The sequence below is a fragment of the Odocoileus virginianus genome, chromosome 2 (genome assembly GCF_023699985.2).
Source record: "Odocoileus virginianus isolate 20LAN1187 ecotype Illinois chromosome 2, Ovbor_1.2, whole genome shotgun sequence".
In the NCBI taxonomy this organism is placed as follows: Eukaryota; Metazoa; Chordata; class Mammalia; order Artiodactyla; family Cervidae; genus Odocoileus; species Odocoileus virginianus.
The window spans coordinates 13581711-13609255 of record NC_069675.1 but is presented as its reverse complement, the minus strand read 5'-3'; the positions used below and the strand labels follow the sequence as shown (position 1 = coordinate 13609255).

The 27545-nt window shown below is 41.3% G+C and overlaps 1 protein-coding gene across 2 annotated transcripts in view; it reads right to left on the bottom strand.

Moving 5' to 3' along the window:
- TGFA (transforming growth factor alpha) overlaps positions 1-14809 on the bottom strand; it is a 114064-nt gene extending 99255 nt beyond the window's left edge. The window contains exon 1 of one of the 2 annotated variants that reach the window (XM_070476468.1): positions 14229-14809. In XM_070476468.1, coding sequence (XP_070332569.1) covers positions 14229-14268 — 40 coding nt within the window. In that variant the 5' untranslated portion in view covers positions 14269-14809. The remainder of the gene's footprint in view (positions 1-14228) is intronic. The other variant, XM_070476475.1, reaches the window with a different exon arrangement.
- Positions 14810-27545: the final 12736 nt, after the last annotated feature.

The following is a 27545-nucleotide window of genomic DNA, read 5'->3' as shown; positions in this document are numbered from 1 at the left end:
CATCTATGAGCTACTGCATTCAACAACAGCAGAATACACATTCTTCTCAAGTTCACATGAATATTCACCAAGACAGACTACATTCTGGGCTATAAAACACACTTGGACACATTGAAGGGCTTCCTAGATGGCTCAGTGGTGAAGAATCCACCTGCTAATGCAGGAGAGGGAGGAGACGCAGGCTCAGTCCCTGGGTCGGGGAGATCCCCTGGAGGAGGTAATGGAAACCCACTCCAGTGTTCTTTCCTGGGGATCTAATGGGCAGAGGAGCCTGGAGGGCTACAGTCCGTGGGGTCATAAAGAGTCAGACACGACCGAGCACACATTGAAAAGAAATCATACCAGGTCTGCTATCAGACAATAAAGAAGGTAAACTAGGTAACAGAAATATAGCCAGAAAACCCCCACACACTGGAGATTAAACAGCATTTCTAAATAAAACATGGGTCAAAGAAGAAATCTCAAGAGAAGTCAAAAGTATTTTGAAGTAAAAAAAAAAAAAAGAAAGAAACACAACCAATTCATCAGAATTTGTGGGATGAGGTGAAAGCAGAGTCTACAGGGAAATTTTTAGCACTGAATGAATATGTTGGGAAAGAAGAAAGATCTAAAATCAATAATTCAGTTTTTACCTTAGAAAAACTTAGAAAAAGAAAGGGAAATTATATCCAACAGAAGCAGAAGAATGGTGAAGTCATTCATTTTAGTTACTATTCTGCCCTACTCTAAGTATCTGAAAATTAGTCATCCACTTGGGACAGTACTTCTCAAATTTCTCCATTAAAACGCCCAAAATGGCAAAGAAAAGGAACTCATCCCTGTTCCTCTAGAGTCTGGGGGCACAGCTTGAAACAATCAAAATTTTAAAATCACAATTTATTTGAAGACTTATACCTGGAGAACTAATTTTGATAATTCAATGTTGCATTCTATTCACTAACATATTTGAGTTTGTTTCAATATAGAAAACAATGTTATGCCTGTCTAGTGAAGCTCTTTTCTGATTCTTTAATTATTCCTTTTACTATATCCTAGGAGATGTGCCAGGTTTGTCTGTGGCTCTACGTATGCCATGGCAGACTCCCCGGTACTCTTGCTGGAGAAGTGGACCTGAAAATATATGGTTTTTATTAACCTGAATGTCACATGGAGGACTGAATATCACATGGAGGACCACAGGCCTGCCTCGTGACCCCAAATTCCTGCCACGCACAAAGTTCCAGAAAGAATAGGCAGGCAGAGGCAAGTTCACCATGCCTTTCAGGGTAGTGAGACCCAAGGACCACCCAATACCTGCCTACTTCTCACGATTTTTCCGCCCCAGCTTCCTAGGACAATGACACATTCCCAGCCCCAGTGAATGGTTCATTACAGGACAAGTCTCAGATTAATGGAACTGAACAGAAACTCTAAAAACAGATTCAAGTACTCCTATGAAAGTCTCAAGTGGCAAAAATTCAAAATCAGTGAGTAGAGAATAAATTATTCAACAAATGGTGTTTGAGGAACCAGACCATTTTGACAAAAAGGCAAGTTAGATTCCTATCTCACATCTGAAACCAAAACACATTCCCAAAAAAGTGAAATTTAAATACCCCAAGCAACAACATGAAAGTATACAGGAAATGAAAGATCAAAGAGTTATAGAAAATCTCTTCCTACTCCAAGACAAAAGTAGAAGTCACAAAGAAATAATGAAACGATTTTAAGTCCTTAAAAATTAAAAACAAAAACAGAACCATACTTCTGTAAACCCAAATATACACACATGTAAATTTAAATAGCAAAATGACAAAACAAGGAAAATAATTCATATATCTTTTTTAAAAAACTGCTTATGAATCAATGAGAAAATAACTCACCTGCCCAAAACATGACCTAAGGACAGAAATGGATAAGTCTCAAGAAAATAAATTCAAATACTCAACATGAAAAGCATGCAATTGTAGCAAACTTTGGTTTTAGCCAAAGAAATCAAATAAAATGAGATATCACTAAATCAACATGATTAGCAAAGTCTTAAAAATCATAATGTTCATCATAGGCAAGTTTGCTGATAAATAGGCACTCATACACAGGATAAAAGTATGAATTTGTCAGCCTCAAAGGCAGATTTCTCAAAAGGCAGAATTTCTCAAAGGCAGATTGTCAAAACGTATTAAGAGGTGGAAAAGTGTATATCTTTTGACCTAGTAATCCATTTCTGGGGATTTGATCATAGTAAATAATTCAAAGATGCTGGTAATAATTTAGCTGCAAACATTTTAATTTCAGGTTTGAGTATTTAAAAGGGTGAAATACTTTCCCTATACTGTAAGTGAAAAGCAGATTTTAAAATACCAAATGCCATTTTTGAAGGAAAAAGAGTAAATATACAAATAAATCTGTAAGCACACACAGAAAGAGATATGGTAAGAGCTCTGACAGATAAGCCTCAAAAAAGAATGTCTCTGGAGAATTGAATGTGAGGGTGTTTTCCAGACTCTTGTTTGTAGATTCTGATTTTCTATTTCACTGTGGAAAAAGAATGAGTAGGATTTAGCAAGGCTGACAGAGAAGGAGGGTGTCCTGAGTGCCCCACATGGGGAGGTGGCAACCAGAGGGTGTATGTGTTCTGGTAACAATAAGTGGTCTGCTCAGGGTCAGCACAAAAGGTGTGTTTGTTTGGAGGGTTTTCTTTGGGGGGGGCGGACAAAGGAGTGGTTGATGAGGTTTAGGGAGTGTCCAGATCCAGAAGGATTCCCTACCTCTATGATCTGTGAGTTTACCTCATCTCCCTAAAAGAAATGCTCAGGTCCCGGAATTGCTTTCATTCTAGTTCAGAAACCTATGATTCATCATCCAAAGCCTTAATTATAACACCCAAGGTCTGCTATGTGCAAAAATCCACCTGTCATTGTTCAAACGTGCTGGCAGGGAGTGTGTAACAGCACGCAAACCAGCCTGTTGAGGTGCTCCTTCAACGCAGCAGTGGTAACCCAGAAACCCGCCCAAGGTGACAGGTTCCTGAGCCCAGAGCTTCAGGCTGTGCTCAGTGACCAGGTGACGTTCCTCCGCAGCTCCCAAGCCAATTCCTCAGGGCCATGGCCTCGGTGAAAGTTACAGGGCTTATGTGGTTTCTTTCAACCAAGAAAAGTATCCGAAGTCTGTCTTTTCCCTGTTGCCAAGGCCTGGCAGAGGGAAGCAGAGTATGTAATTGCAAACCTCTCGTTTATCAGCTTCAGCCGCTTTTCTGTCACCACATTATGTGTACCATTTAGCCAGCTAATCTCCCAGACCGCTTGGAAATATAATAATTACAAAGAGAGGACCTCAGCCCTGGAGAGAGATGACGAAAAAGCTGTCAAGGTATACCTAGTCTCCAAGTACCCAGGAGAATTGTTTACTAACCTAGTTCAAACTCAGATTAAAGACCTAAAATCCAAGATGAAGACATGGTCTCTTTGTAAGAACACAACATTTCTCAACTAGAAGTACTGATCTTAAAAACAAACCAATAAATAAGTAAATAAACAAAAAGCAAATGAGCAAACAACAGAAATCTCCTATCTTGCTCCAAACACTACAGTAGCATCTAATGAACACTGTTTTTGGAGGTTTTAAAACTTTTTAAAACATAGTCAAAGCTATGGTTTTTCCAGTAGACATGTATGGATGTGACAACTGGACCATAAAGAAGGCTGAACACTGAAAAATTGATGCTTTTGAACTGTGGTGTTGGAGAAGACTCTTGAGAGTCCCTTGGACTGCAAGGAGATCAAACCAGTCCATCCTAAAGGAAATCAATCCTGAATATTCATTGGAAGGACTGATGTTGAAGCTGAAGCTCCAATACTTTGGCCACCTGATGCGAAGAGTTGACTCATTAGAAAAGACCCTGATGCTGGGAAACACTGAAGGCAGGAGGAAAAGGGGACGACAGAGGATGAGATGGTTGGATGGCATCACTGACTCAATGGACATGAGTTTGAGCAAGCTCCAGGAGATGGTGAAGGACAAGGAAGTCTGGCGTGCTGCAGTCCATGTGGTCACAAAGAGTTGGACATAACTGAGCAACTGAACAACAACAACAACAAAACTTTTAAAGCTTAAGAAACCATCAGGAAGCTAGTTAGCAGCCTCTGCTAGAAATTACAGTGCCATGCATCATCCAAATCAAAAACGGCATCATTATAACAACAATGGACATGCCTTTATGCAAATAAACTATCAAATATGAAACTTTGACTTGAACTTGGTTAATGACTAAAATGAAGTCTTACTAATTATCAAGAAAAACAAATTAACAATGTATGTTGGGGGCCAAAGTGCTTATTTTTGTTTCATATTTGGTAAAGCCATATTAACTGAGGTTGCAGGTGAAAAGAAATTTTAATTAAAAGGAGATCATTTATTAATCTATGCTAAAGCTTTATAAATCTGAATTGAATAGATTGTGAGGAAAATAAATAATTACCAAAAAATGATTCAAGAAGTAGAAAACTTGAACTGACCATTAAAAACAGACCAGACTCAGAAGTTTCATAAGCAATTTCTGCCAAGCCTTCACAGCAACATTTGATTTCCATGATAATTCATCTACTCCAGAGAATAAAACAGATGGAACAATTTAATATTTATTTTATAAAGCTGACATAACACTGATATTAAAGCCTAAAAAAAGAAAAAAAGGGTCCAAATAGATCAAATCTAGCAGTAGATGCAGAGAATAATACACATGGCCAAGAAGGGTTCATTCCAAGAATTTAAAAGAATGGCTTTAATTTAATTGAGTCAAATATCCTCAAAACATTTCAGGAAAAAAATAAAACTCCAACATATTATCTCCCCTGCTTTAAGAAACAAATCAAAATACTAAATCTTTTAGTAACTTATGAAGAGAAGCATATTTTATTACAATGAAAATGTACGTGTATGTATACACATAGAAAAATATACATATGCATATTATATATAAATAACTGAAAAATCAGTCTATTATTTAATTGCTAAAAGCTACAAACATTATGGTATGTCAGGAAAAATACAAAGATAGCCACTGCTTAAAAAAAAAAAAAGTGTTGTTCTTAAAAATTTTAGCCAGCATGATAAGAAAAAGCAATGAGATGAAAGGGCTTCTCAGGTGGCTCAGTGGTAAAGAAATCGCCTGCCAATGCAGGAGTCATGGGTTCGATCTCTGAGTTGAGAAGATCCCCTGGAGGAGGAAATGGCAATGCATTCTAGTATCATTCTAGTATCCTTGCCAGGATAATCCCATGGACAGAGGAGCCTGACAGGCTACAGTACATGGGGTTTCAAAGAGTCGGACGACTGAGCACTCACATGTGCAATGAGATGAAAATAAAAAAAGAAAGAGACAAAGTTATCACCATTGAAGATTACATGATGCAAGAAACCTCAGAGAATCAGCTGAAGGGCTATTAAAATTAACAAAACCTATTACAAAATACATATGGTCATTGAACAACCCAGCTTTGAATTGTATGGGTCCATTTACATGTGTGACTTTTTTTTATAGTAAATACCACAGAACTTGGAGCTTCCCTCGTGGCTCAGGTGGTAAAAGCATCTGCTTGCAATGCGGGAGACCCAGGTTCAATCCCTGGGTGGGGAAGATCCTCTGGAGAAGGAAATGGCAACCCATTCCAATACTACTGCCTGGAAAATTCCATGGATGGAGGAGCCTGGTGGGCTACAGTCCATGGGGTCGCAAAGAGTCGGACACAACTGAGCAACTTCACTTCACTTCACCACAGAACTACATGATCAGCATTGATTGAGTCTGCCAGTGGGGAACCCTGAATATAGAGAAACCTGTGATGTGAGGACCAACCATAAATTAAAGGTGGATTTTTGGAGTGTTGGCCCCCTAACCTTTGTTTTGTTCAGGGATCGACTGTAAATATAATTTACAGATATCTAAAAAGCTTTTAAATATCATCAATAACCAAAGCAAGGGAAAAAGTCTCACTCACTAGATCCATGAAAACAGGAATCATTCTTGGCCAATTCCCTAGAACCTAAAAGCAGTTACAGTGCAGAACAGGCACTCAATGAAAATTTGTAGACTACATGAATGAGCAAGTTCAGAATAAGGACAAAAGTACAAAATAAAAGAACCAAACTGAAATTCCACAAACAGATTTAAGTACTTAGAAGGATTTAATATATGATTAAAAATGGAATTTCAAACCACAAATGACAATTAAGAATATTAATTGGTTGACTGTTTCAAAAAAGTAAAACATGAGTTGTACCTCACACTACACATTAGAACAAATTATAGGTAGAATAGTTCAACATAATGAGACCACAAAAGAATTAGAAGATAGGGAAGGTTTTCCTAATTATACAAGCAAAGGTAGAAAGCTTAAAGGGAAAGATTTATAGTTTCTGCTACATAAAAACAAAAACAATAGGCATGTCAAAAATACCATAAACAAAACAGTAAAAGACAATAAATGGGGACTACTTGCCAAGTATCAGTAACCTTTTTATATAAAGTGTGTTATAAAGCTCTAAGAAAAGGATGATCCATCAATAGGAAAAATTCTAAAAAGGTTAAGATGCAAATAACAAGATGACAAACGACCTACAAACTTACTCACTCTAACAAATATTAAAGATGAAACTGGGCTGAGATTTTTTTCCCCCAGTCAAGTTGGCAAATGTTAGAACTAATGTCTGCTTATAGAAGGGCCCGAAAAGTGTGCATTCACACACGGCTAGTAGGAAAGAAGGGTAATTTCTAGAAACTTACCCTAAATAATCAAAGATGAGTCAAACTTTTATGTACAAGAATTTCTGTTGTATCCTTTACGTTCCTTGACTTTAGCCTTACAAATTTAATATATAATTGTTACAAAAAATTAATCAATTCAAACTGTAGACCTATATTATACACCTAGTTCTAGAACCTGCTTTTTTTAATTTAAAATTTTGAAGAAACCTTTATTTTTTGAAAATAGGTACATAGGCAGAAAGTGAAGAACTAAAGAGCCTCTTGATGAAAGTGAAAGAAGAGAGTGAAAAAGTTGGCTTAAAGACCAACATTCAGAAAACTAAGATCATGGCATCTGGTCCCATCACTTCATGGCAAATAGATGGGGAAACAGTGGAAACAGTGGCTGACTTTTTTGGGGGGGCTCAAAAATCACTGTGGATGGTGATTGCAGCCATGAAATTAAAAGACGCTTACTCCTTGAAAGGAAAGTTATGACCAACCTAGACAGCATATTAAAAAGCAGAGATATTGCTTTGCCAACAAAGGTCCATCTAGTTAAGGCTATGGTTTTTCCAGTGGTCATGTATGGATATGAGAGTTGGACTATAAAAGCTGAGCGCAGAAGAATTAATGCTTTTGAACTGAGGTGTTGGAGAAGACTCTTGAGAGTCCCTTGGACTGCAAGGAGATCCAACCAATCCATCCTAAAGGAGATCAGTCCTGGGTGTTCATTGGAAGGACTGATGTTGAAGCTGAAACTCCAATACTTTAGCCACCTGATGTGAAGAACTGACTCATGTGAAAAGACCCTGATGCTGGGAAAGATTGAGAGTAGGAGGAGAAGGGGATGACAGAGGATGAGATGGTTGGATGGCATCACTGACTCAACGGACATGAGTTTGGGTAAACTCCAGGAGTTGGTGATGGACAGGAAGGCCTGGCGTGCTGCAGTTCATGGGGTCGCAAAGAGTCGGACACGACTGAGCAGCTGAACTGAACTGAATAAAGGAAATCATTGTATTCATATATAAAAATACCTATGTAAGGAATCTCCTTAAAAAAATTATAACTGTGGGACTGCCAACTTATCATTGTTATAAACAAGTCAACAACCACCATCATTTACATTTTTCTCTGCACTTTCAGGTAAGTATTTATATAAGTATAATATAAATATATATATCAAAAAGTGGAATCAATGACCCAAATTATGCCCACTTAAAATTGATAGCGATTGCCACGTTGACTTCCAAGAAAAGTTGTATCAATTTATATTCCCAATAATAATGTGTGGATTACTCATAACAGTGAGAAATAAGAAGAATCTATATGGTCAAAGGATTTTAAAATTATAGTAAACACAATCAAAGGATTGTTTTTCCCAGCTACAATGAATGATGTTATAGAAGAATGTTTAATGACATAAAAGCTTTATTATGAGAGATTTTTAAGTTAAAAAGCAAATAAATTAAACAGTGTGAGTCCCTCAGAATTCATACAAGCTTTTACAGAATATTTATTGATCTATACATTCATCTGAATGCTTCTCAGGTGGCCCAGTGGTAAAAATCTGCCCGCCAATGCAAGGAGACACAGGAGATGCCAGTTCGATCCCCAGGTGGGGAAGATCTCTTGGAGGAGGAGATGGCAACCCACTCCAGTATTCTTGCCTGGAAAATCCCATGGACAGAGGAGCCTGGTGGGCTACAGTCCATGGGGTAGCAGAGTCAGACACAACCAAGCATGCACACACACACGCATAGTTTCATCTATCAGACTGTGCAACAGAATGTCAATCACAGTTATCTTTGGGTGGTGGAATTACAAGCCATTAAAATACATTTTCTCTTATGCTTTCCTAAATTTTCTTTGTTCCAGAGAAAAAAATTTGCTTTTGCAGTCTAAAACAAATCATCATCTACTAAAAAACAATAAAACACTATCTGAAAACAAGTTGCATGCAAGCATTTATATGCAACCAACCTTGATGATCATAATAAAGAGTTTTTCAGGATAAATGTTACCTGCCCAGCTAAGTGTTTGCCAACTGAGTCTACACTTGGAGTATTCAGCACAGGGCATCCCAAGGACTCATCAAGTGCTTACTGGTCTCCCCGGAAAGTCAGCCTGTGCTCTGGGTGCCAAGGGCAAAGATGAAGACCAAGGGGTTCTGCCCTCCAGGAGCCCTCAAACCAGCAGGGAAGAGGGGGCAAGCACCAACCCACATTAGTTCAAGACAGGACATGGAGGTGTATCAAGGTTCCCTGCCAGAAAAGTCAACATGGTCAAAAACTAAAACCAAAAGAGGAGAGGCAATAGCAGGCTTGAGTTCCACAAAGTTATACAAGCTTGTTACACAAAGAAGTTATGTGTCAAATCCCTCCTTGAGGAAGCCCTAACCAGCTACAAGTACTTCAGAAATGTAAGTGGGTAAAACTGAAAGATTTTCAAGGTAAGAGGAGAGCAAACCATTAAAGGCAAAAGTACTGGGCATATAATACACTAGGCTAGTGTGTGTTAGTTGCTCAGTCATGTCTGACTCTTTGCGACTCCAGGGACTCTAGCCTGCCAGGCTCCTCCATCCATGAGATTTCCCAGGCAGGAATACTGGAATGGATTGCCATTTCCATCTCCAGGGGATCTTCCTGACCCAGGGACTGAACCCAGGTCTCCCATGTTGCAGGCATGCAACACCAGGGAATCCAGTGAAGAAAGTTTGTTTCCTCTGACTTAAGAGAAAGAAATAAAAGTACTAGCAAATGCATAAAATTCAATTTCAACAAACCTCCAACTTTTCCTAAGTCCAGACAACAACTATTTAAGTCATATTTAACCCAACTAATTCATAATGCTTCAAAAGAATTTACCCACATTTTTAGAACTGGTCTGAAGGGAAACATACACTTATGCTTGAAATGAAGAGTTCCTAAGAAATGGTTCTAGTAGCCTAGATTTCTGGCTCCTTTCCTGATTCTACAAAAGGATTTTTATATTTAACATTTCACAGATGAAAAGAAAAAAAGCAAAACAAAAGTCACTGTAAAAGTGCCCCAATCCTCTATCGAGAGGCAATCTGAAACATACTAGCTTTAGCATAGAATTAAGTTTATACTTTAAGTGAGATGATGAAAAACATTTGAAATGGCAGGAAAACAACGGTCAATTTTGGGTGATCAACCAAAAAAAAAGCATGACATGATTAGCATTGGTCTGCTGGAGTTTAATATTGAGTTGATCATTACATCCATAGGTAAAGTACAAGAACATGTAGGACAGTTAAGAGTTCTCAGCATGGCTTCTAACTCTGCTGGTCAACAGGACAGGCAGAAGTGCCTTTACTAATGCTCATAAATGCACAGCAGCATCTGAAGTACACCAAACATACTTCAGACAAAATGCAACTGGTGAAGTGAGAAGTTTCCCTAACCACACTGACTGTACAGCTATGGGTCTCAAAGGGTCCTTTTCCTCTCTTCCCCACCAGCAGCAGTCACAAGCCACACGGGGGAACTCTCATTAGACAGACACACTCGCCCACCTTCTTCCTACCCAGCCAACAGGGTACCAAGTCCTCCAAGTGGTTGTGATTTGAGGGCACTGCTGTGGAAGAGACTAGAGAGGTTTTGAGGGAGAAGCAGGCACAAGACGCCCAATTCGTTAGGCCAGTTCCATTCTGGTTGACCCAATCTCCACTTCCCACTGCCTGTCCTTTTTAGCCGGCAGCCCAAAGAGCAGGACCCTGTTCAAAGTATACTTTCAAAAGGTCTTTAGAGATAGGTCTAATGGAAAAACCATCTATTTTTCATATGTTACCATGGAACATGAAGCATCATTTACTCCTATAAGAAAAGTCCTCTTTGCAAGGGACACTGAGTATTTGCAGAAAGATTTTCACTTTATCCTAGGAAACCAAATTTTGGAAAAGTAAATATAGGAAACTCAGCCTCTAAGTCTTCCATATACACCTTTACAGCCCTTGTTTAAAGTGAACTTTCCCTAATTATGACTGTCCAATAAGGAAAACATGTGTCCTGGGCAAAGCTCCACTGTTCACTCTGAAAGACATCATTTCTATGTAATGGAGAAGAGAACCAGCTTACTTCATGCCCCCTGCTGGTCCCTCTGCCCCAAATCCACTGGGAAGCTGACTCGCTTCCTCTCTCCCCATCCTTCATGGTATTTTGTGTCCGGGAACAAGCTTCTTTAGTCTACAACGCTAACAGTTGAACACAACTGAGCGACTCCACTTTCACTTTTTATTTTCATGCATTGGAGAAGGAAATGGCAACCCACTCCAGTGTTCTTGCCTGGAGAATCCCAGGGACGGCAGAGCCTGGTGGGCTGCCGTCTATGGGGTCACACAGAGTCGGACACGACTGAAGCTACTTAGCAGCAGCAGCAGCAGTCTTACTTCTGGGAGCTGCCATAAAAGTAATAATGTTTATTTCTGGATTATAAGATATATTACAAAATCAATGTCATTTTGTGTGTAGCCCTTTATTTTTAAAGTTTATAAGTAGCTTCCATATTTACCATCTCATTTGATTCTCATAACAACCCATTGAGTAGAGATGTGTAGAGTTCCCACTTTACAGATAAGGAAACTAGAACTTAGTGTGGACTTCAATAAACAACTGACCACTGAACAGTAAGGAGGAAATACCAATGCTCTGCATCAAAAACTAAAGAATTCACTAGATTCAAGAGAACTCCCAAACTTTCTTGAATTTGTCATCTGCCAGATAAGATTTGCTAAAATCTCTAAGGTTTTTAGTTTAGGTAGTATTTTCTGTCTTAGGAAGGGTGAGGAACTGGGAGATAAGTAAGACAAACTCTCAGTTGCAGAATGGACATAACCTAAGATGATATCTGGAATTCTATGAAGTTCAAAGTGACAATGATGACGATTGATTAAATGCTTACTATGTGTCAAGCACCATTTGAGGTTCATTAATAATATTCAATGATCCTATTAACATTACTATTGTCTAGATGAGAAAAACAAGGTACAAGCTAAGCAACTTGCCCAAAAGTACACATCTTGCTCCCTTGAGGACACCAGGAGGACCTGGGATTGAAGGAGACAAAACCCTATGCAGCTACTGAGGGGAACCTGACACGAGAGGGCAGCCACCACAGGAACCCAGATTAAGTTCCCAATGTTACACTTAATCAAGTCTCCACACTTTCTCCACCAAAACACCAATCTAGTAATCAGAAGAATCAACAGGGAATCCTAACAGTTCCTTCTTAGATTGTCCCCACGGATGTGGGGGAAGAAGGGGAAAGACCTCATTTTTCTAGATCTTGATTACTGACAGAACACTGGCTGATTCACCTAGCACTGCCTTCAATTAATTTAAGAAAAATTAATTAGGAAAGCAACTCTGGAGGAAATACGCAGAATAAAGACGCATGTGGCATTGATGGGTATTCAGCAATCTAGTGGAAAGTGAGGTGGGAGGCAGAAATTGCAGTCAATGCACAGAACTAAAATATATATATGGAGGAATCCTCACTGGTGTAAATTACTCTTGCCTTCTTTTTCCTCTACTTTTTTCAACTGCTCATTGCTTGGAACTGTATAAGCCAGCTTTTACAAATTGATCAGTCTTTTTAAGTTTATATACTCTTTTGTTAAGGAAAGAAACAAAGATTGAGTTGAACTCAGGCAAAAGAGAAAAATTCCATGATGAACGAATGCAGTCTTCATGGGCAAGTATCCAATGCTGGGGGGCAGGAGCAGCTTTACAAAGCTTCCTCGAATTTGCCTACTTGTATTGTTTCTTGTTTCATTGTTTACTGAATAACCTGAAACTGCCCTGAGATCCTGTGAATCCAAAAGAAAACCCTGTTTAAAGCAAGTTCCAGGGTATTCATCCACTTCTACTGGAGAAAAAGTCCCAATTCAGGAGAATGGGACTACAGTAACCACAGTAAGTTGACTTTTAGTATCAACATTCCTTCTATAATCATAATTCTGACCCAGCTGCCTACTAACTGAGGGCCTATGTGCTTCACTTCACCTTTCCATAAACTGGGGATGGTAATACCTTCTTCATCATCAGGTTGGTGTGAAAATGAAATGAGCCGATACATATACAGTACTCTAAACAGTGCCTGGCACAGAGTAGGTGCTCAAATAGTGTTAGGTTATTATTATTACTTTAAGCATTTGCAAACAACATTATAATAGGGACCCGAATACAGGAGACTTCTACTGCATTGGTAATGTTTAACTGCTTTTTAAAAAAAATCTAAAATTAGAACTATCAATACCAAAATATACAAAGGCTTGGGAAAAGGGAAAAAAAAAAAAGCCACTCGGAGTCATGCCACCTGTTGGTGAGTTTCAGGTGAGGGTACACCCCGGAGCTGCTGTGGAATCCGGTTCCACGGCTGCCCCGTATTTCCCTTAGATGATGCCTCCGCTTCTTAATCAGCGTTTCATGGGCAGGATTACGGGCGGGCCCGTGAACCCCCTGAAACTGTACACGGAACTGGGCGGGGCTGAGGCTCTGGGCATTTGGGGAGAGGGGGGAAGGGGAAGGGTTCCATAGCTTTTCTCAAGCTCTAATAAATCATCCTGTAGCAAACAACTTGCTTTCCAGAGGAGACAGTGACCCAACAATTCACTTCACGGAAGCTAGGCAATGACCAGGACACCTGGGCTGTTAATCTGTTATCTCAACACCAGAGAGACCCGGCGCCGCAAGGGGCAAGAGCCGGCCGGGCAGTGACCTTCACCTTTGAAAAACTCACCGGCTCCCCAGACCCGGCCCAGGTTCGCCGGGCTTACCTTCCCCTCCCTTCCCCCATCCCTCGTTCTCTTCCAGGAACAAACTCAAAGGAAACTGGCAGCACTCCGTCTAGGGTTTCACTCCTGCCCTCGGCTCCCAGAGAAGTTCATCAAAAGAACAATTAATCCGCACAAAAATCCAAAACCCACCCCAAAGCTCCAGAACTCGCAAAGTTAGAAGATCCAGGCGCCGCTGCTGATGGTGAACATCTGCGGGTCGCTGGGCTCAAGGGTAGGCAGAGAGCAAGAAAAGGAAGCAGCCAAGGTCTGCCCGGAGGGTCGGACCCCGGCCACCCTCTCCGAATCTACGCTCTTCATACGCCGGCGAAGACTGGTTTGGAAGCAGCCAGGTAAGCAGGTAGGTGTTGGCAGGAGTACGAGCCGCGGCGGATTAAAGTTCAAGCGCGTTCACACACCGCTCCCCCTTCCCCGGCGGGCGTTCTCACGCGCGGCCCGCGGCCACTTCCCGGGGACCGGCTGAGCGCGCGACCGGCCCCCTCTTTGGGACAGGCTCCCCAAATCCCCAGTAGGCACAAGTGATTCCCCTTGCCTCCTGGCTTGCAAGCCTCGAAGAGCATTCGCCTCCCTCTCCTCTTCTACGCGAGCGCAGAACACCCCCGAGACTGAGAAACGGAGGGGACGAGGGGAAAGCAGGGTGTCCCGGAGGGCAGGTGGCGCCGGGCGCGCCACAGGCAGCGTACGTACCCAGCGCGAAGACGGCGAGCTGTCCAGCCGAGGTGACCATTTTACGGGCGGCGGGCGGCAGGCGCTCCAGCCTCCTGCCCTACCTGCGGTGCCCGAGTGGCGAAGCGGCGCCGCGGTGCGGGGGAAAAAGGCGCCGGCGAGGCAGGGCCAGCCCCCGGCGCGGGCGGGCGGAGGGAGGACCGCGCGCTTCTGCTGGCACTCGCCCCGCCGCGCCGCCGGCCGGGCGGAAATGGGAAGGCGGTTACCGTCACCTCCGCCACTCGGCGACCGGGCGCGGCGGACCACCCTCCCGCCCCGGTGGGGGTGCCCCCCTGAGGGCACGGGGTGGGGTGGGGCTGGGGCGGGGACGCGGCGCGCACCGTGCGGGGCGCGGGCGGCGGGGCGGGGCGGCGCGGGAATCTCGGAGCCCGCGGAGCCAGCCGGGCATCCAGGCCGAGGGAAAGGCAGGAAGCGCCCGATTTCAGACACCACCCTCACACTAGCCGCTCAGATCCGAGCCCGAGCGGCCGGGCGCAGTGGCCGCTTCCAGGATCTCGGCGCAGGAGAGGAGCCACCCCGGCGTCTGTCATTTGCGCCGACGGCCGCTGCCCAGGGCTATCCCGGGCAAAGAACTGGGACGCGGCCCGGAAGGGGACCTGCGAGCTTCGCCTGCCCTTGCCAAGACATGGCTCAGGGAAAGTGCTCCCCACAATCGAACAAATTCAACCCGATTCCCCACCTGCGCCCCCATCTGAGAGAACACTGGATTCTCCGGATTCCTCCCGCCTGGAGAGCGGCCACCCGAAGTTCTCAGGCCGACACTTTGTGAAGATCAGTAGGCCTTCGTACACCTGGTCTGGTGCTGATGATGAACATGGGTATTCCATCACCACCAGTACCCCAGACCACCCCACCCCATCTTGCCGCAGTCAGCTGAGACCAAGAACAAGGTAGCATGCAGCCACGTGTCTGAGAGAGGGGTGAATGGGTTGGAGCTACCTGGATGGTTTTTTCAAGGATTTGTGGCCTTTAGCTGGCCCCTGGTGCTGGAATTTGGAGAAGTTAGGGGGGCAGAGGGAAGACTTTCTGGGTAGAGAAAGGAAGAATCATAGGTTCCCTGGGGGCCGTGCATAGGCGGACAGTGTGCTCCAGAGAGGCAATGATCAGTGTATTCTCTAGATGCCCCCAGCTCAGGGATTAGTTCAGTTCAGTCACTCAGTCATATCTGACTCTGCGACCCCATGGACTGCAGCACGCCAGGCTTCCCTGTCCATCACCAACTCCCGGAGTTTATTCAAACACATGTCCATTGAGTCGGTGATGCCATTCAACCACCTCATCCTCTGTGGTCCGCTTCTCCTCCCACCTTCAATCTTTCCCAGCATCAGGGTCTTTTCACATGAGTCAGTTCTTCCCATCAGGTGGCTAAAGTGTTGGAGTTTCAGCTTCAACATCAGTTCTTCCAATGAATATTCAGGACTGATCTCCTTTAGGATGGACTGTTTGGATCTCCTTGCAGTCCAAGGGACTCTCAAGAGTCTTCTCCAACACCACAGTTCAAAAGCATCAGTTCTTTGGCGCTCAACTTTCTTTATAGTCCAACTCTCACATCCATACGTGACCACTGGAAAAACCATAGCCTTGACTAGACGGACCTTTGTTGACAAAGTAATGTCTCTGCTTTTTAATATGCTATCTAGGTTGGTCATAACTTTCCTTCCAAGGAGTAAGCGTCTTTTAATTTAATGGCTGCAATCACCATCTGCAGTGATTTTGGAGCCCCCCAAAATAAAGTCTGACACTGTTTCCACTGTTTCCCCATCTATTTGCCATGAAGTGATGGGACCAGATGCCATGATCTTAGTTTTCTGAATGTTGAGCTTTAAGCCAACTTTTTCACTCTCCTCTTTCACTTTCATCAAGAAGCTCTTTAGTTCTTCACTTTCTGCCATAAAGGTGGTGTCATCTGCATATCCAATCCCATTATCCTACCTCCTTAGGGTAGACCCACTCTTCTTGAAGGGGAAGAGGGCAAAATCGCTTGCCGTTTCCTTGGCCCAAGGCTCAGACTCTCAGAGTTGATGTTTAAGTTTATTTCATAGGAGATAAGGGGCCTAGTTTCAAATAGGAAGCAGCAGGTCACTGGCCTCAACGTTTGAGCAGGAAATACCAGTGTAGAAAAGGATTTTTGGAAACAGTATAAATTTACTTTGAGAAACCATTCCTTGTAATACATTTGTCAAAGGGTACTTTGCTGCTTTTTCAACTCAGTGACCGGTGGTGAGGGTTTAAGTCCTGGGGTACATGTTTTCCTAAGTGCACATCTATGCATGCACAGGGCACACACACTGTCTTTAATGAGTGGTCCCTGACTCCCTTCAGCATCTGTGTCTTCATCCTTCAGACTGTTCTTACCTGTGCCTGTGGCTCTTCTGTCTCCTTCCTAGACTAGCCTGCCTTGGCTACAGGAGGAAAGAAATCAAGTGTTCTCCACATTCTTCTCCTGTTCTTCAGGACCCTCAACTCGGGATGGAGAATTGAACTGTCACCTTGTTTCCTGCTGGGACACACACTTCAAGTTCAGTGTGACTGAAGGCCAGCTATCCAAACTGACAAGAGTCAGGTTCAGCAGTTTCCCCTCCTCTGCCCCCTGCCTGCAGATAAAGTCATGGGTTGAGGGAAGTAGCAGCAGAATCAAGACAATGAGCTTGTTCCCTTCATGACTGTAAAAATTTTAAATCAAGAGATAATTTGATACCTTGCAGCCTAAAGAGTACCCAAATCAAAGGACATTCTAATGCTTGGAAATCATTGATTCTTCCCCAGTATTTTCAATAGCCAGTTCATATCTGTAGTTTTATCAACCTTCCAACTCATACAAGTCAAAGGGATAATCAAGTGTTGAAGTTTTTTTCTAAATATCCACACCATTTTTTGTAAGCTGAAAAACGATTTTTGAACATTTATAGGGCTAGGAGGAAACCCAATATACTAAAATATTAGCACTCTGTTTGGGCATCTTATATATCTCATTTAATCTTTACAACAACCCTATGAGGTAAGAGTTCATCCTCTTTTTATGTGAAAATAATTGAGCTGGTTCCAGGGCCTCTGTATTGATTTCTGTGCTATGCTGCCTCAGTTCCTGTTTTTAACAAGGATAATACTGAACTCATTGGGTTGATACAAGGACTAAATGGAAGAATTTATTTGCATGCTTAGCACATTATTTAACATCAATGAATATCACTGTTGTTTAAAGAAAAACTCTTAGTGAACATAACTTTCCCCTCTCTCAATGTTCTACCATTACCTTTTCTTAAAAAAAAAAAAAATTTCCATATCAGTTCCTTTGCTGGCGCATATGTACACCTTCCCACAGGGGATAGTTTCAAAGTAAGTCAGAAGCTATGAATTTGTTTCTCAACCTGTGGTGTGAGAGGAATGAGAAAAAAAATTATGGAATATGATTTAGAGGAAGGATGTCATTTTTCCTAGAGGATGCTGTGATGTTTTTGTATTTTAGCAGTATGGAATATATGGCCCTCCAAGCTGATTGGAATTCCGGCAGTAGCCCCTGGAATCTTTGCAGATAGGCCACTGCGGTCCTTTACCTACAGGTGCTATAGCTATCTCCCTTGGCCACTGAAGGTCCCATTTCTCTCTGTGTGGAGCCTGAGCAGTGTGTGGCCTTCCTGCTAGGATGATGTCTGGGCTGCCTCTGCACACTTGACTCGGCTGGCCTTGGGCTCAAGGATAATCCCTTCTGTCATGAGCCAGTCACAGCCTCTCCTCCCCATGCACACAGGAGAGCCACAGAACGTCCTACTCAGAGGCCAGTGCCGTCCACTGTCAGTTTTCCCTTTCGTTTCTTCTACCTGCTTATTACAGAGTATGTTTAAAGAGTCTCCTTCTTCACTGTAATCCGCCTCCCCCTCCTTCCGGATTTGTTTGTGGACGTGATTGTGGGGCCACAAGCACCAGGGTCTTCCCTGAATGATTCAAGCCAGCAGAGCCCGCTGTTCAGATTGGCGATTACCCAGACATTGGTGAGTAAACAGCCCAGACATTCTCAGGGAGGAAGCACAGTCATGGGCCACTGCCTTGAAGGAATCACAGTCCCTGCAGACGGGCCTCAGAGAGCAGTGAGCAGAGCCGGCTTCGGGTGGCTGCAGGACCTGCCTTGGTGCCAGCAGCGGACAGGGGGACCCAAAGGGGAAAAGAAAAGGGTGCCTGACTCAGTACGATGTCAAAGACCTGATGTCATCTGTGTATGAGAGAGAGAGGTTCTGTAAGGCACCCTGGAGCGCTGTGTTTGGGCAGAATGAGATTTTAAGGTGTTAAGGGATTAAAGAAATCTAATCCAAAGTAAGGTATTGTTCCAGTATCAGCCCCCTGTGAAACCTCAGCTATTAGTGTATTCCTTATCTCCAGCCAAAAGAAAAAGCTAGAAACCCTATGCGGAGTCCATTTTTACAGTTTTCATCACCAGTGTAATGGGGGAGGTAAGAAGCCATCAGAGACGTTTGCTTTGTTCTCAACTACCTGAGTGGTTTTCATGCTGGTGTTGGCCAAAGATTGGTCTGACCTTCTGCTTAACATCTTCCATTCCCCTGCTCTCAGATCTACCTTGGGAATTCACATTTAAGTTGCATATTCAGCTTGAATCCTTCCTTCCCAAAAGATATCACAGGATGGCTCTAAAACCCGATACTGAAGTCTGGAGGTTGATGCTTCCATGGGTGGTCCAAGCAGCTCCAAGATGTCAAGGTACTAGTTAGAGTATCTAAGACTCAGAGCTACCTGATGGCCGCAGCAACTAAAATAATCTCCTCATGCAGTCCACAAGCTGCCTAACCAGCGTTCAGGAGAGGTACCCAGAGTATCAGCACAGCTGATGTCAAACCATTCCATTAATCACACTTGAAGGCAGAAGAGCTACACATTTATAGCCAGAGCACGCTAAAGACTGGGAAGATTGGCCCCCAAATCCTCAGGAGTGCCAGGGGGAAAATTCTAAATCAAATGACCAGAAATCCTTAGACAGGTGAAACTAATGATGATGGGAAAGGATAGTGATGACCAAGAGATGCAAAACAGAGACAGGAAAAAGAAATATACAAAATTAAAGAAAAGTCAAAGAGAACTGCAGAGGGGGCTTAATATTTTTAGTGATGCGTCAGTCTGCCTGATAAACTCAAGAAGTTCTCCCCACACTCAGAGGAAAAGGAAAAAAATATGAGAGATAAGATATGAGACAGAGAAAGACAAAGCCAGGATATCCAAAATATTTTTAATAGAGAGCTTAAAAAGGGAGCATATTGCTGATAGAGGAGAATCTGTTCTTGTGCCCCAAGACAGGAGGGGTCAGTGATGAGAGGAGAGGGTATACATCCCATAGATCTATAAGGGGGGGGCACAAATTTTGAGATTCGAAGTGCAAGGGCAGTGTTTTATTCTGTGACATACATTTGAACCATCACATTGAACTTCTCAGCCTGCCTATCTTCCAAACCCCCACTGAAACGGGCAAAGGCAAATAATGATGGGGGAGATCTGTCATTGTTCAAAACTGAAAAAGGATTCCACCCACATACCAGACATTTCAAGGAATTTCTCTAAAACAGCGCAGATGAGACCAATTTGAATGAAGGCTTTGACAACCCTCAATTCACCTCACAGAAAAGAAAGGCATCTCTAGGGAGGCACCCCCACTGAAACCAGCAATGCTTCCAAGGTTGGTTGTGACAAAGGCTCTAGGGGAAAAAAAAAAAGGATCACAGGAAAGTCAGGATGGGCACATCTCCATCCTCTTGAAGCATCCAGGAAGTGTCCAGGTACTGGGGTACACACAGGGCAGGGATCCCATAGGGGGCTCACATTTGATGCCTGGCACAGAGAGAACGCTGCCAAGTGGGGGCAGTGGTGAGGGCAGCCACACAGGCTCCCAGCTAGCGTTACGTGGTTACGCACACTGTTCAACATGCTGGTGAAACGCGGGGGCTCTTTCAGGAGTCCACAGACAACCGGTTTCTTTCACCCATTCATTCCACACATGTCCATGACAAGCCTGTTGTGGTCCAGGCTCTGGGTTAGGCACTAAGGATTCAACAATGGACAAGTTAAGTGCTCTCTTCATTGTGAAGCCACGCAGGCAGAAGAATCAGGTAACCTCTGAAGGAAACACGTCATCATGATGTTTGCTACATAAATGCCAAAATCAACAAAGCAGTTGGCCTGGAAAATACATTGGGGGCAGGGAATGATTGTAACACAAAATTCTTTTTCTTATCCGGCTATTTCAGACAAGAAGCTATTTAAAAAAAAAGTAAACCATTCATGTACCACCCTAATGGAAAAAGTAAATAGACTGTACGGAAAATATTCAGTCAAGCAAATAAAATCAGTTATGTATAAGAAATAATGTAAAAGAATGATAAAGCAGTGACTGGGAAAGCTGTATCAAAACTTATTGTTGAGACTTACTCCTGATTTTTAATATATTGTGGACTCACTATTAGATCCCAATAGAATGAACCTTTTTCTTTTCTTCCTACTAACAGAATCCCAGTTTTGTGTGATTGACAGCAAGCTATGACCCAGAGGATGAAGCGAGACAATTCCGTGTCTGTTGATGGTTGCCTTAGGGCTGGGCATGTAACTAATTTCTGGCCAATAAAATGTTAAGGAGAGTCTCCTATTAGGCTTCTTGGGAAGAAATTTGCTGCTGTTTCTTTTTCTTTTTAATTGAAGTATCGTCGATTTATAATATTATATTAGTTTCAGGTGTACAGCTTAGTGATTCAGTAATTTTGCAGATTATACTCCATTACAGGTTATTAGAAGATTCAGTTCAGTTCAGTTCACTCAGTCGTGTCCAACTCTTTGCAACCCCATGAATCGCAGCACACCAGGCCTCCCTGTCCATCACCAACACCCAGAGTGGTTTATAATTCCCTGTGCTATGGCTTCCCAGGTGGCGCTAGTGGTAAAGAACCCACCTACCAATGCAGGAGACATAAGAGATGGGGGGTTGATTCCTGGGTCAGGAAGACCCCCTGGAGAGGGCACGGCAACCCACTTTAGTATTCTTGCCTGGAGAATCCAGGCAGAGGAGTCTGGCAGGCTAAGGTCCATAGGGTCACAAAGAGTCGGACACAACTGAAGTGAATTAGCATACAAGGATGTAGCATATTCTTGTTGCTTATCTATTTTATACATAGGAGCTTGTATCTGTTAATCCTATACCCCTAATTTGTCCCTCCCCTCTTCCCTTTGCTCTTTGGTAACCACAAGTTTATTTTCTGTATCTATGAATTTGTTTCTATTTTGCATATGCCTTCATTTGTATTTTTTTTTAAGATTCTACATATAAGTGGTATCACAGTATTTTCTTTATCTGTCTGATTTATTTCACTAAGCATAATATTCTCTAGGTCCATCCTCATTGCTACAAGTTGCAAATTTTCATTCTTTTTATAGATAAGTAATATTCCATTGTATGTGTTTATATATATATGTACATAAATACATACATATATACAAGATATGGTATGTACGTGTATGTGTGCATCTATATACAGACACACTATATATATATATGTATATATATATATACATGGAAACCTTCCTATACTGTTGGTGGAAATGTAAATTGGTGCAGCCATTATGGAAAACATATATATCTACACACACACACACACACACACACACATGCACACCACTGCTTAATCCAATCTGAACACTGAGGAGCAGTTATCTTTTCAAACTAGTGTTTTAGGTTTTTTTTACAGATAAATACTCAGGAGTGGAATTGCTGGATCATGTGGTAGTTCTATTTTTAGTTTTCTGAGAAACCTCCATACTGTTTTCCATAGTGGCTGCACCAATTTACATTTCTACCAATAGTGTAGGAGGGGTCCCATTTTTCCACATCCTCTCCAACATTTGTTATTTGTAGACATTTTAATGATGACCATTCGAACAGGTGTCAGGTGATATATTATTGTTGTTTTGAGTTGCACTTCTCTTAAATTAGTGATGTTGTGCATCTTTTCATGTGTCTATTGACCATCTGTATGTCTTCTTTGGAAAAACGTCTTCTTCGGGTCTTCTGCCTATTTTTTTGGATTGTGTTGTTTGTTTTTTGGCATTGAATTGTATGAGCTCCTGTATATTTGGGATATTAACCCTTTGTCAGACACATCATTTGCAAATATTTTCTCCCATTCCATAGATTTTCTTTTCATTTTGTTTTTAGTTCCCTTTGCTGTACAAAAACTTTTTAAGTTTGATTAGGTCCCATTTGTTTATTTCTTTTACCTTAGGAGGCCAATCCAACAAAATATTGCTATCATTTATGTCACAGAGTATTCTGCCTGTATTCTCTTTTAGGAGCTTTATGGTTTCCATTTTAAGTCTTTGAACCATTTTGAGTTTATTTTTGTATATGGTGTGAGGAAATGTTTTATGTGTGGGATTCTTGCCTGGAATTATGTGATTTATGTGTTATATGTCCAATGTTCCCAACACCACTTGTTGAAGAGACTTTCTTTTCTCCATTGTATATTCTTGCCTTCTTTATCGTAGATTAATTGACCACAGATGTGTGGGTTTATTTCTGGGCTTTCTAGCCCATTCCATTGATCTGTGTGTCTGTTTTTGTGCCAGTACCATGCTTTTTTCATTATTGTAGCTTTTTAGTGTAGTCTGAAGTCTGAAAGGTATAACCTCCAAACTTTGTGCTTTTATCTCAAGGTTGTTTTGGCAATTTGAGGCCTTTTGTGTTTCTGTATGGATTTTAAGATTATTTATTCTAGTTCTGTGAAAAATGTCACAGGTATTTTGATAGTTCAGTTCAGTTGCTCAGTCATGTCTGATTCTTTGTGACCCCATGGACTGCAGCAAAACAGTTTTTTATTTTATAATAAAATAAATCCAGGGAATCTTCCCTGTCCCTCACCAACTCCTGGAGCTTGCTCAAACTCATGTCCATCAAGTCAGTGATCCCACCCAACTATCTCATCCTCTATCATCCCCTTCTCCTTCTGCCTTCAGTCTTTCAGACTCTTCAGCATCAGAGTCTTTTCCAGTGAATCAGTTCTTCAAATCAGGTAGCCAAAGTATTGGAGCTTCAGCTACAACATCAGTCCTTCCAACAAATATTCAGGACTGATTTCTTTTAGGATTGACTGGTTTTATCTCCTTGCAGTCCAAGGAACTTTCAAGAGTCTTCTCCAACACCACAGTTCAAAACCATCAATTATTCAGCACTCAGCTTTTTTTCAGAGAAGGCAATGGCAACCCACTCCAGTACTCTTGCCTGGAAAATCCCATGGATGGAGGAGCCTGGTAGGCTGCAGTCCATGGGGTCGCTAGGAGTCGGACATGACTGAGCGACTTCACTTTCACTTTTCACTTTCATGCATTGGTGAAGGAAATGGCAACCCACTCCAGTATTCTTGCCTGGAGAATCCCAGGGACGGGGGAGCCTGGTGGGCTACCGTCTATGGGGTCGCACAGAGTCGGACACGACTGAAGTGACTTAGCAGCAGCAGCTTTCTTTATGATTCAACTTACATCCAGACTGGAAAAGCCTAGCTTTGACTATACAGACCTTTGTCGGTAAAGTAGTGTCTCTGTTTTTTTAATATGCTGTCTAGGTCTGTCATTTTGATAGAGATTATAGTAAATCTGTAGATTGCTTTGGGTAGTATGGCCATTTTAACATTGACTCTTCCAGTCCGAGAGGATGGGATATCTTTTTATTTCTTTGTATCGTCTTCAGTTTCCTTCATCAGTGTTTTGTAGTTTTCAGAGTATAGGTCTTTTGCCTTCTTGGTTAAGTTTATTAGGAATTTGCTTTTTGATAAAGACAGACAATGGCATAGCCTGACCTCCTTCTTGTCTTGGTTGTCTAAGGATAAAGTATCTGGAGTGTAATATCCATTTTGTGACCCTGAAAAGATGACCAAGAGAATCTGAGAGATACCCACATAGCACCTTGAGATTTTAGAGCTACTGCACCAACCATAGACCTGCCTCCATTCACTTGCCTTTCTATATGATGTATAATTAAATGTCCTTAAAGTCTGAACCACTGTCAGATAAAGCTGATGGTATGGTTGGAAATTTAATAAAACTACTGAAGATAATTCTTGAAAGAAAACATATATACATGGATTAGGAATAGGGGTTAAATTATAGTAATCTAGATCTAAAGGCCCAGATTATTGTTATAGAAACTGGGAGGACAGGATGGCATAGAAGGGAAAGTAAAAAATGTGCTTATTTGTTATTGTTCATTAAAGAGAATTAACAATTACTATAAAATTACTTTCTTAGATATATAAATTCTTTCAAAAATTTAAAGATAACTAGTAATAGAATAAAAATAGAACATTTAACATCCAAATTTCTAGAGGATAACCAGGAGCAGAGAGAGAGGTACTGAGTTAGAAGGAAAAGAGAACAGTCAAATGGCAGAAGTAAGCACAAATCTCTATATTCCAGTTTAAAAGGAATAGTTTTAATCCCGCTTTTAAAATATAAAATTCAACTAGAGCTGAAAAACTCACCTATCAGTGATATAAAATAAAAAACTGTAAATACAAACCAAAAGAAAACTAGTAACATAGTAATGAGAAAACTAAAATTTGTAGCATAACAATGAATTCATATATAAACAAGATTATTTTGGTCAAAACTATTAGAAATGTAAGGAGAACTGCAAAGACAAACTGTCATCCTTTTGTGTGGTAGATTGTCACATTGATGGTCACCAACAACGCCAACTTCCCGATACCATGCTCTTGGGTTGTCCCCCCAACAGTAAGTCTGGGTTTGGCCATGTGTCTTTCTTAGTTCAATGGAACTTTAGTTAACAGGAGGTTACAAGCAGAGACTTGAAAAAATCTTGTACCTTAGAGCTTGCTGTCTTAGAATCATTCTACCACCGAGGGCAGAAGCCCAATCTAGTCTACTGGAGAATGAGAGGCCACATGGAGCAGAAACAACCATTAAGTCCTAATGCACTCCCTATGTGATCCACCTGTTGAATTCAGCTGTAAGAGTGAGGCTAGCCAACTCAAAATCCTAAGAAATAGTTACATGTCATGGTTTTGAAACACTAAATTTTGGGATGGTGTGCTATGAAACAGTAGATAAGGAATATCCTTTTGAAATTGGAGCATCTCTGTCTGTGGCACCTCAAAAGTAAAAGAAACTTAGCAGATTTACAATGAATTTGGATAATTTATCTGATATAAGTAATTTAATTTGCACAAATCAAGATTTTTTTATTCTACAAGTCTAAATACATTCCTTTAAAAAATCCTTAGAAGATTTTGAAGAAATTGACATAATGCTGATTTTCAAGTGAAACATTAATAAACTCCATGAAGAAAAAACTTTTTAGGCTACAGTCGTTAAGTATAATTCAATCAAATTAGAACTTAATGACAAAGAACACCTTAAGCATACAATGAAAACATGTTTTTCCTAAATTTCTCTTGGATCTAAGAGAAAGTTAAAATTATACTTCAGAATAGTGATGAGCACAAAGTCAGAATATTTGGAATTCAGCCAAGGCTGAAACTTTTAGACACAAATTCTTTTTATTATTAAGAAATAAATGAAATGAAGTAACAACTGAAATTGAAATTTTAAAAAAAATAAAAATAAATCTAAGGAAAGCAGAACTGTGGTGTCACAACTGAAGCAGAAACTAATGAATTAGAAAAGGCAAAAATCAGGGAGCTCCCTGGAGGCCCTATGGTTAGGACTTGGAACCTGCACTGCAGTTGCCTGGATTCAATCCCTCCTTGGAGAATTAAGATCTGCTTGGCATGGCCACCACCCTCCTCCTCCCCCAACCCCGGTCCCTTGCCCCCTACTCCATCCCTCCCACCTTCCACCCCACTTCTTTTTGGCCGCGCCACACAGCTTGTGGGGGATTAGCTCTCCAACCAGGCCCTCAGCAGCAAAAACTTGGAGCCCTAACGACTGGACAAAAAATCAGAGGATAAATGAAAGAGTATCTTTAAAAAGAATAATAAAAGCAGGGCAAGACTAACCAGGCAAGAAAAATGGAGTGGGTTGCCTTGGCCTTCTCCAGGGGATCTCTCCAACCTAGCGATCAAGCCCACGTCTCTTATGTCTCCTCCATTGGCAGATGGAGTCTTTACCACTAGTGCCACCTGGGAAGCCCTAATCATGAGTGAAGAGAAAATAAAAAATTTATAGTGTTGGGAATGAGATGTGAAATAGAACACATGTAGAAAAGATTTAACTATAAGAAAACAGCATGTATAACTCAATAAGTTTGAAAAATCTCATTAAAATGAATAAATTTTCTGGGAAAAATAATTGATAAATCAACCCAAGAAGAAGTCGAAACTGGAAAAGACTAATAATCAGAAAAAGAATTGGAAAAGTTTTTAAATAATTACTCCACAAAAGATGCCGTTTCCACAAAGTTATAAAGTAGTATATTTCTTTCGGACTTCAAAGAATTTTTTATGCCTCTGCTATTTAAGTGTTCCAGAACATGAAGGAAACTGATAAGTGTCCCAATTCAGTTTTTCAAACTAAAGCAACCCTAATACCCCAAACTAACAAGAGTAGTAAACACAAACAAGAAAAAAAATCTGTAAAGACCAATCCGACTTAAGAGCAAAGATGAAAAAAAGTAAATAAAATAAATAAATAAATCCAAAATGTAATTAAAAGCTATGTATTACCAAATAGGATTTGTTCTGGTAATTCACATAGTATTTTTTTTTATATATATATATATATTTTTTTTTTTTTTTATTAGTTGGAGACTAATTACTTTACATCATTACAGTAGTTTTTGTTATACATTGAAATGAATTAGCCATGGATTTACATGTATTCCCCATCCCAGTCCCCCCTCCCACCTCCCTCTCCACCCGATCCCTCTGGGTCTTCCCAGTGCACCAGGCCCGAGCACTTGTCTCATGTACCCAACCTGAGCTGGTTGTCTGTTTCACCCTAGATAATATACATGTTTCAATGCTGTTCTTTTGAAACATCCCACCCTCGCCTTCTCGCAGAGTCCACAAGTCTGTTCTATACATCTGAGTCTCTTTTTCTGTTTTGCATAATTACATTTAAGGTTGACATATAATTGACATATAACATATTAGTTTCTGGTGTACAACATAATGATTAGATATTTATATATATTGTGAATTATCACTACAATAAATTTAGCTCACAAACATCCTATAGTTACAAATTCTTTTCTTTATATTTTAAAATCAAAGATAAAACATAACAATTTCTATAGTGGCAGGAAAAATCTTAGATATAGGC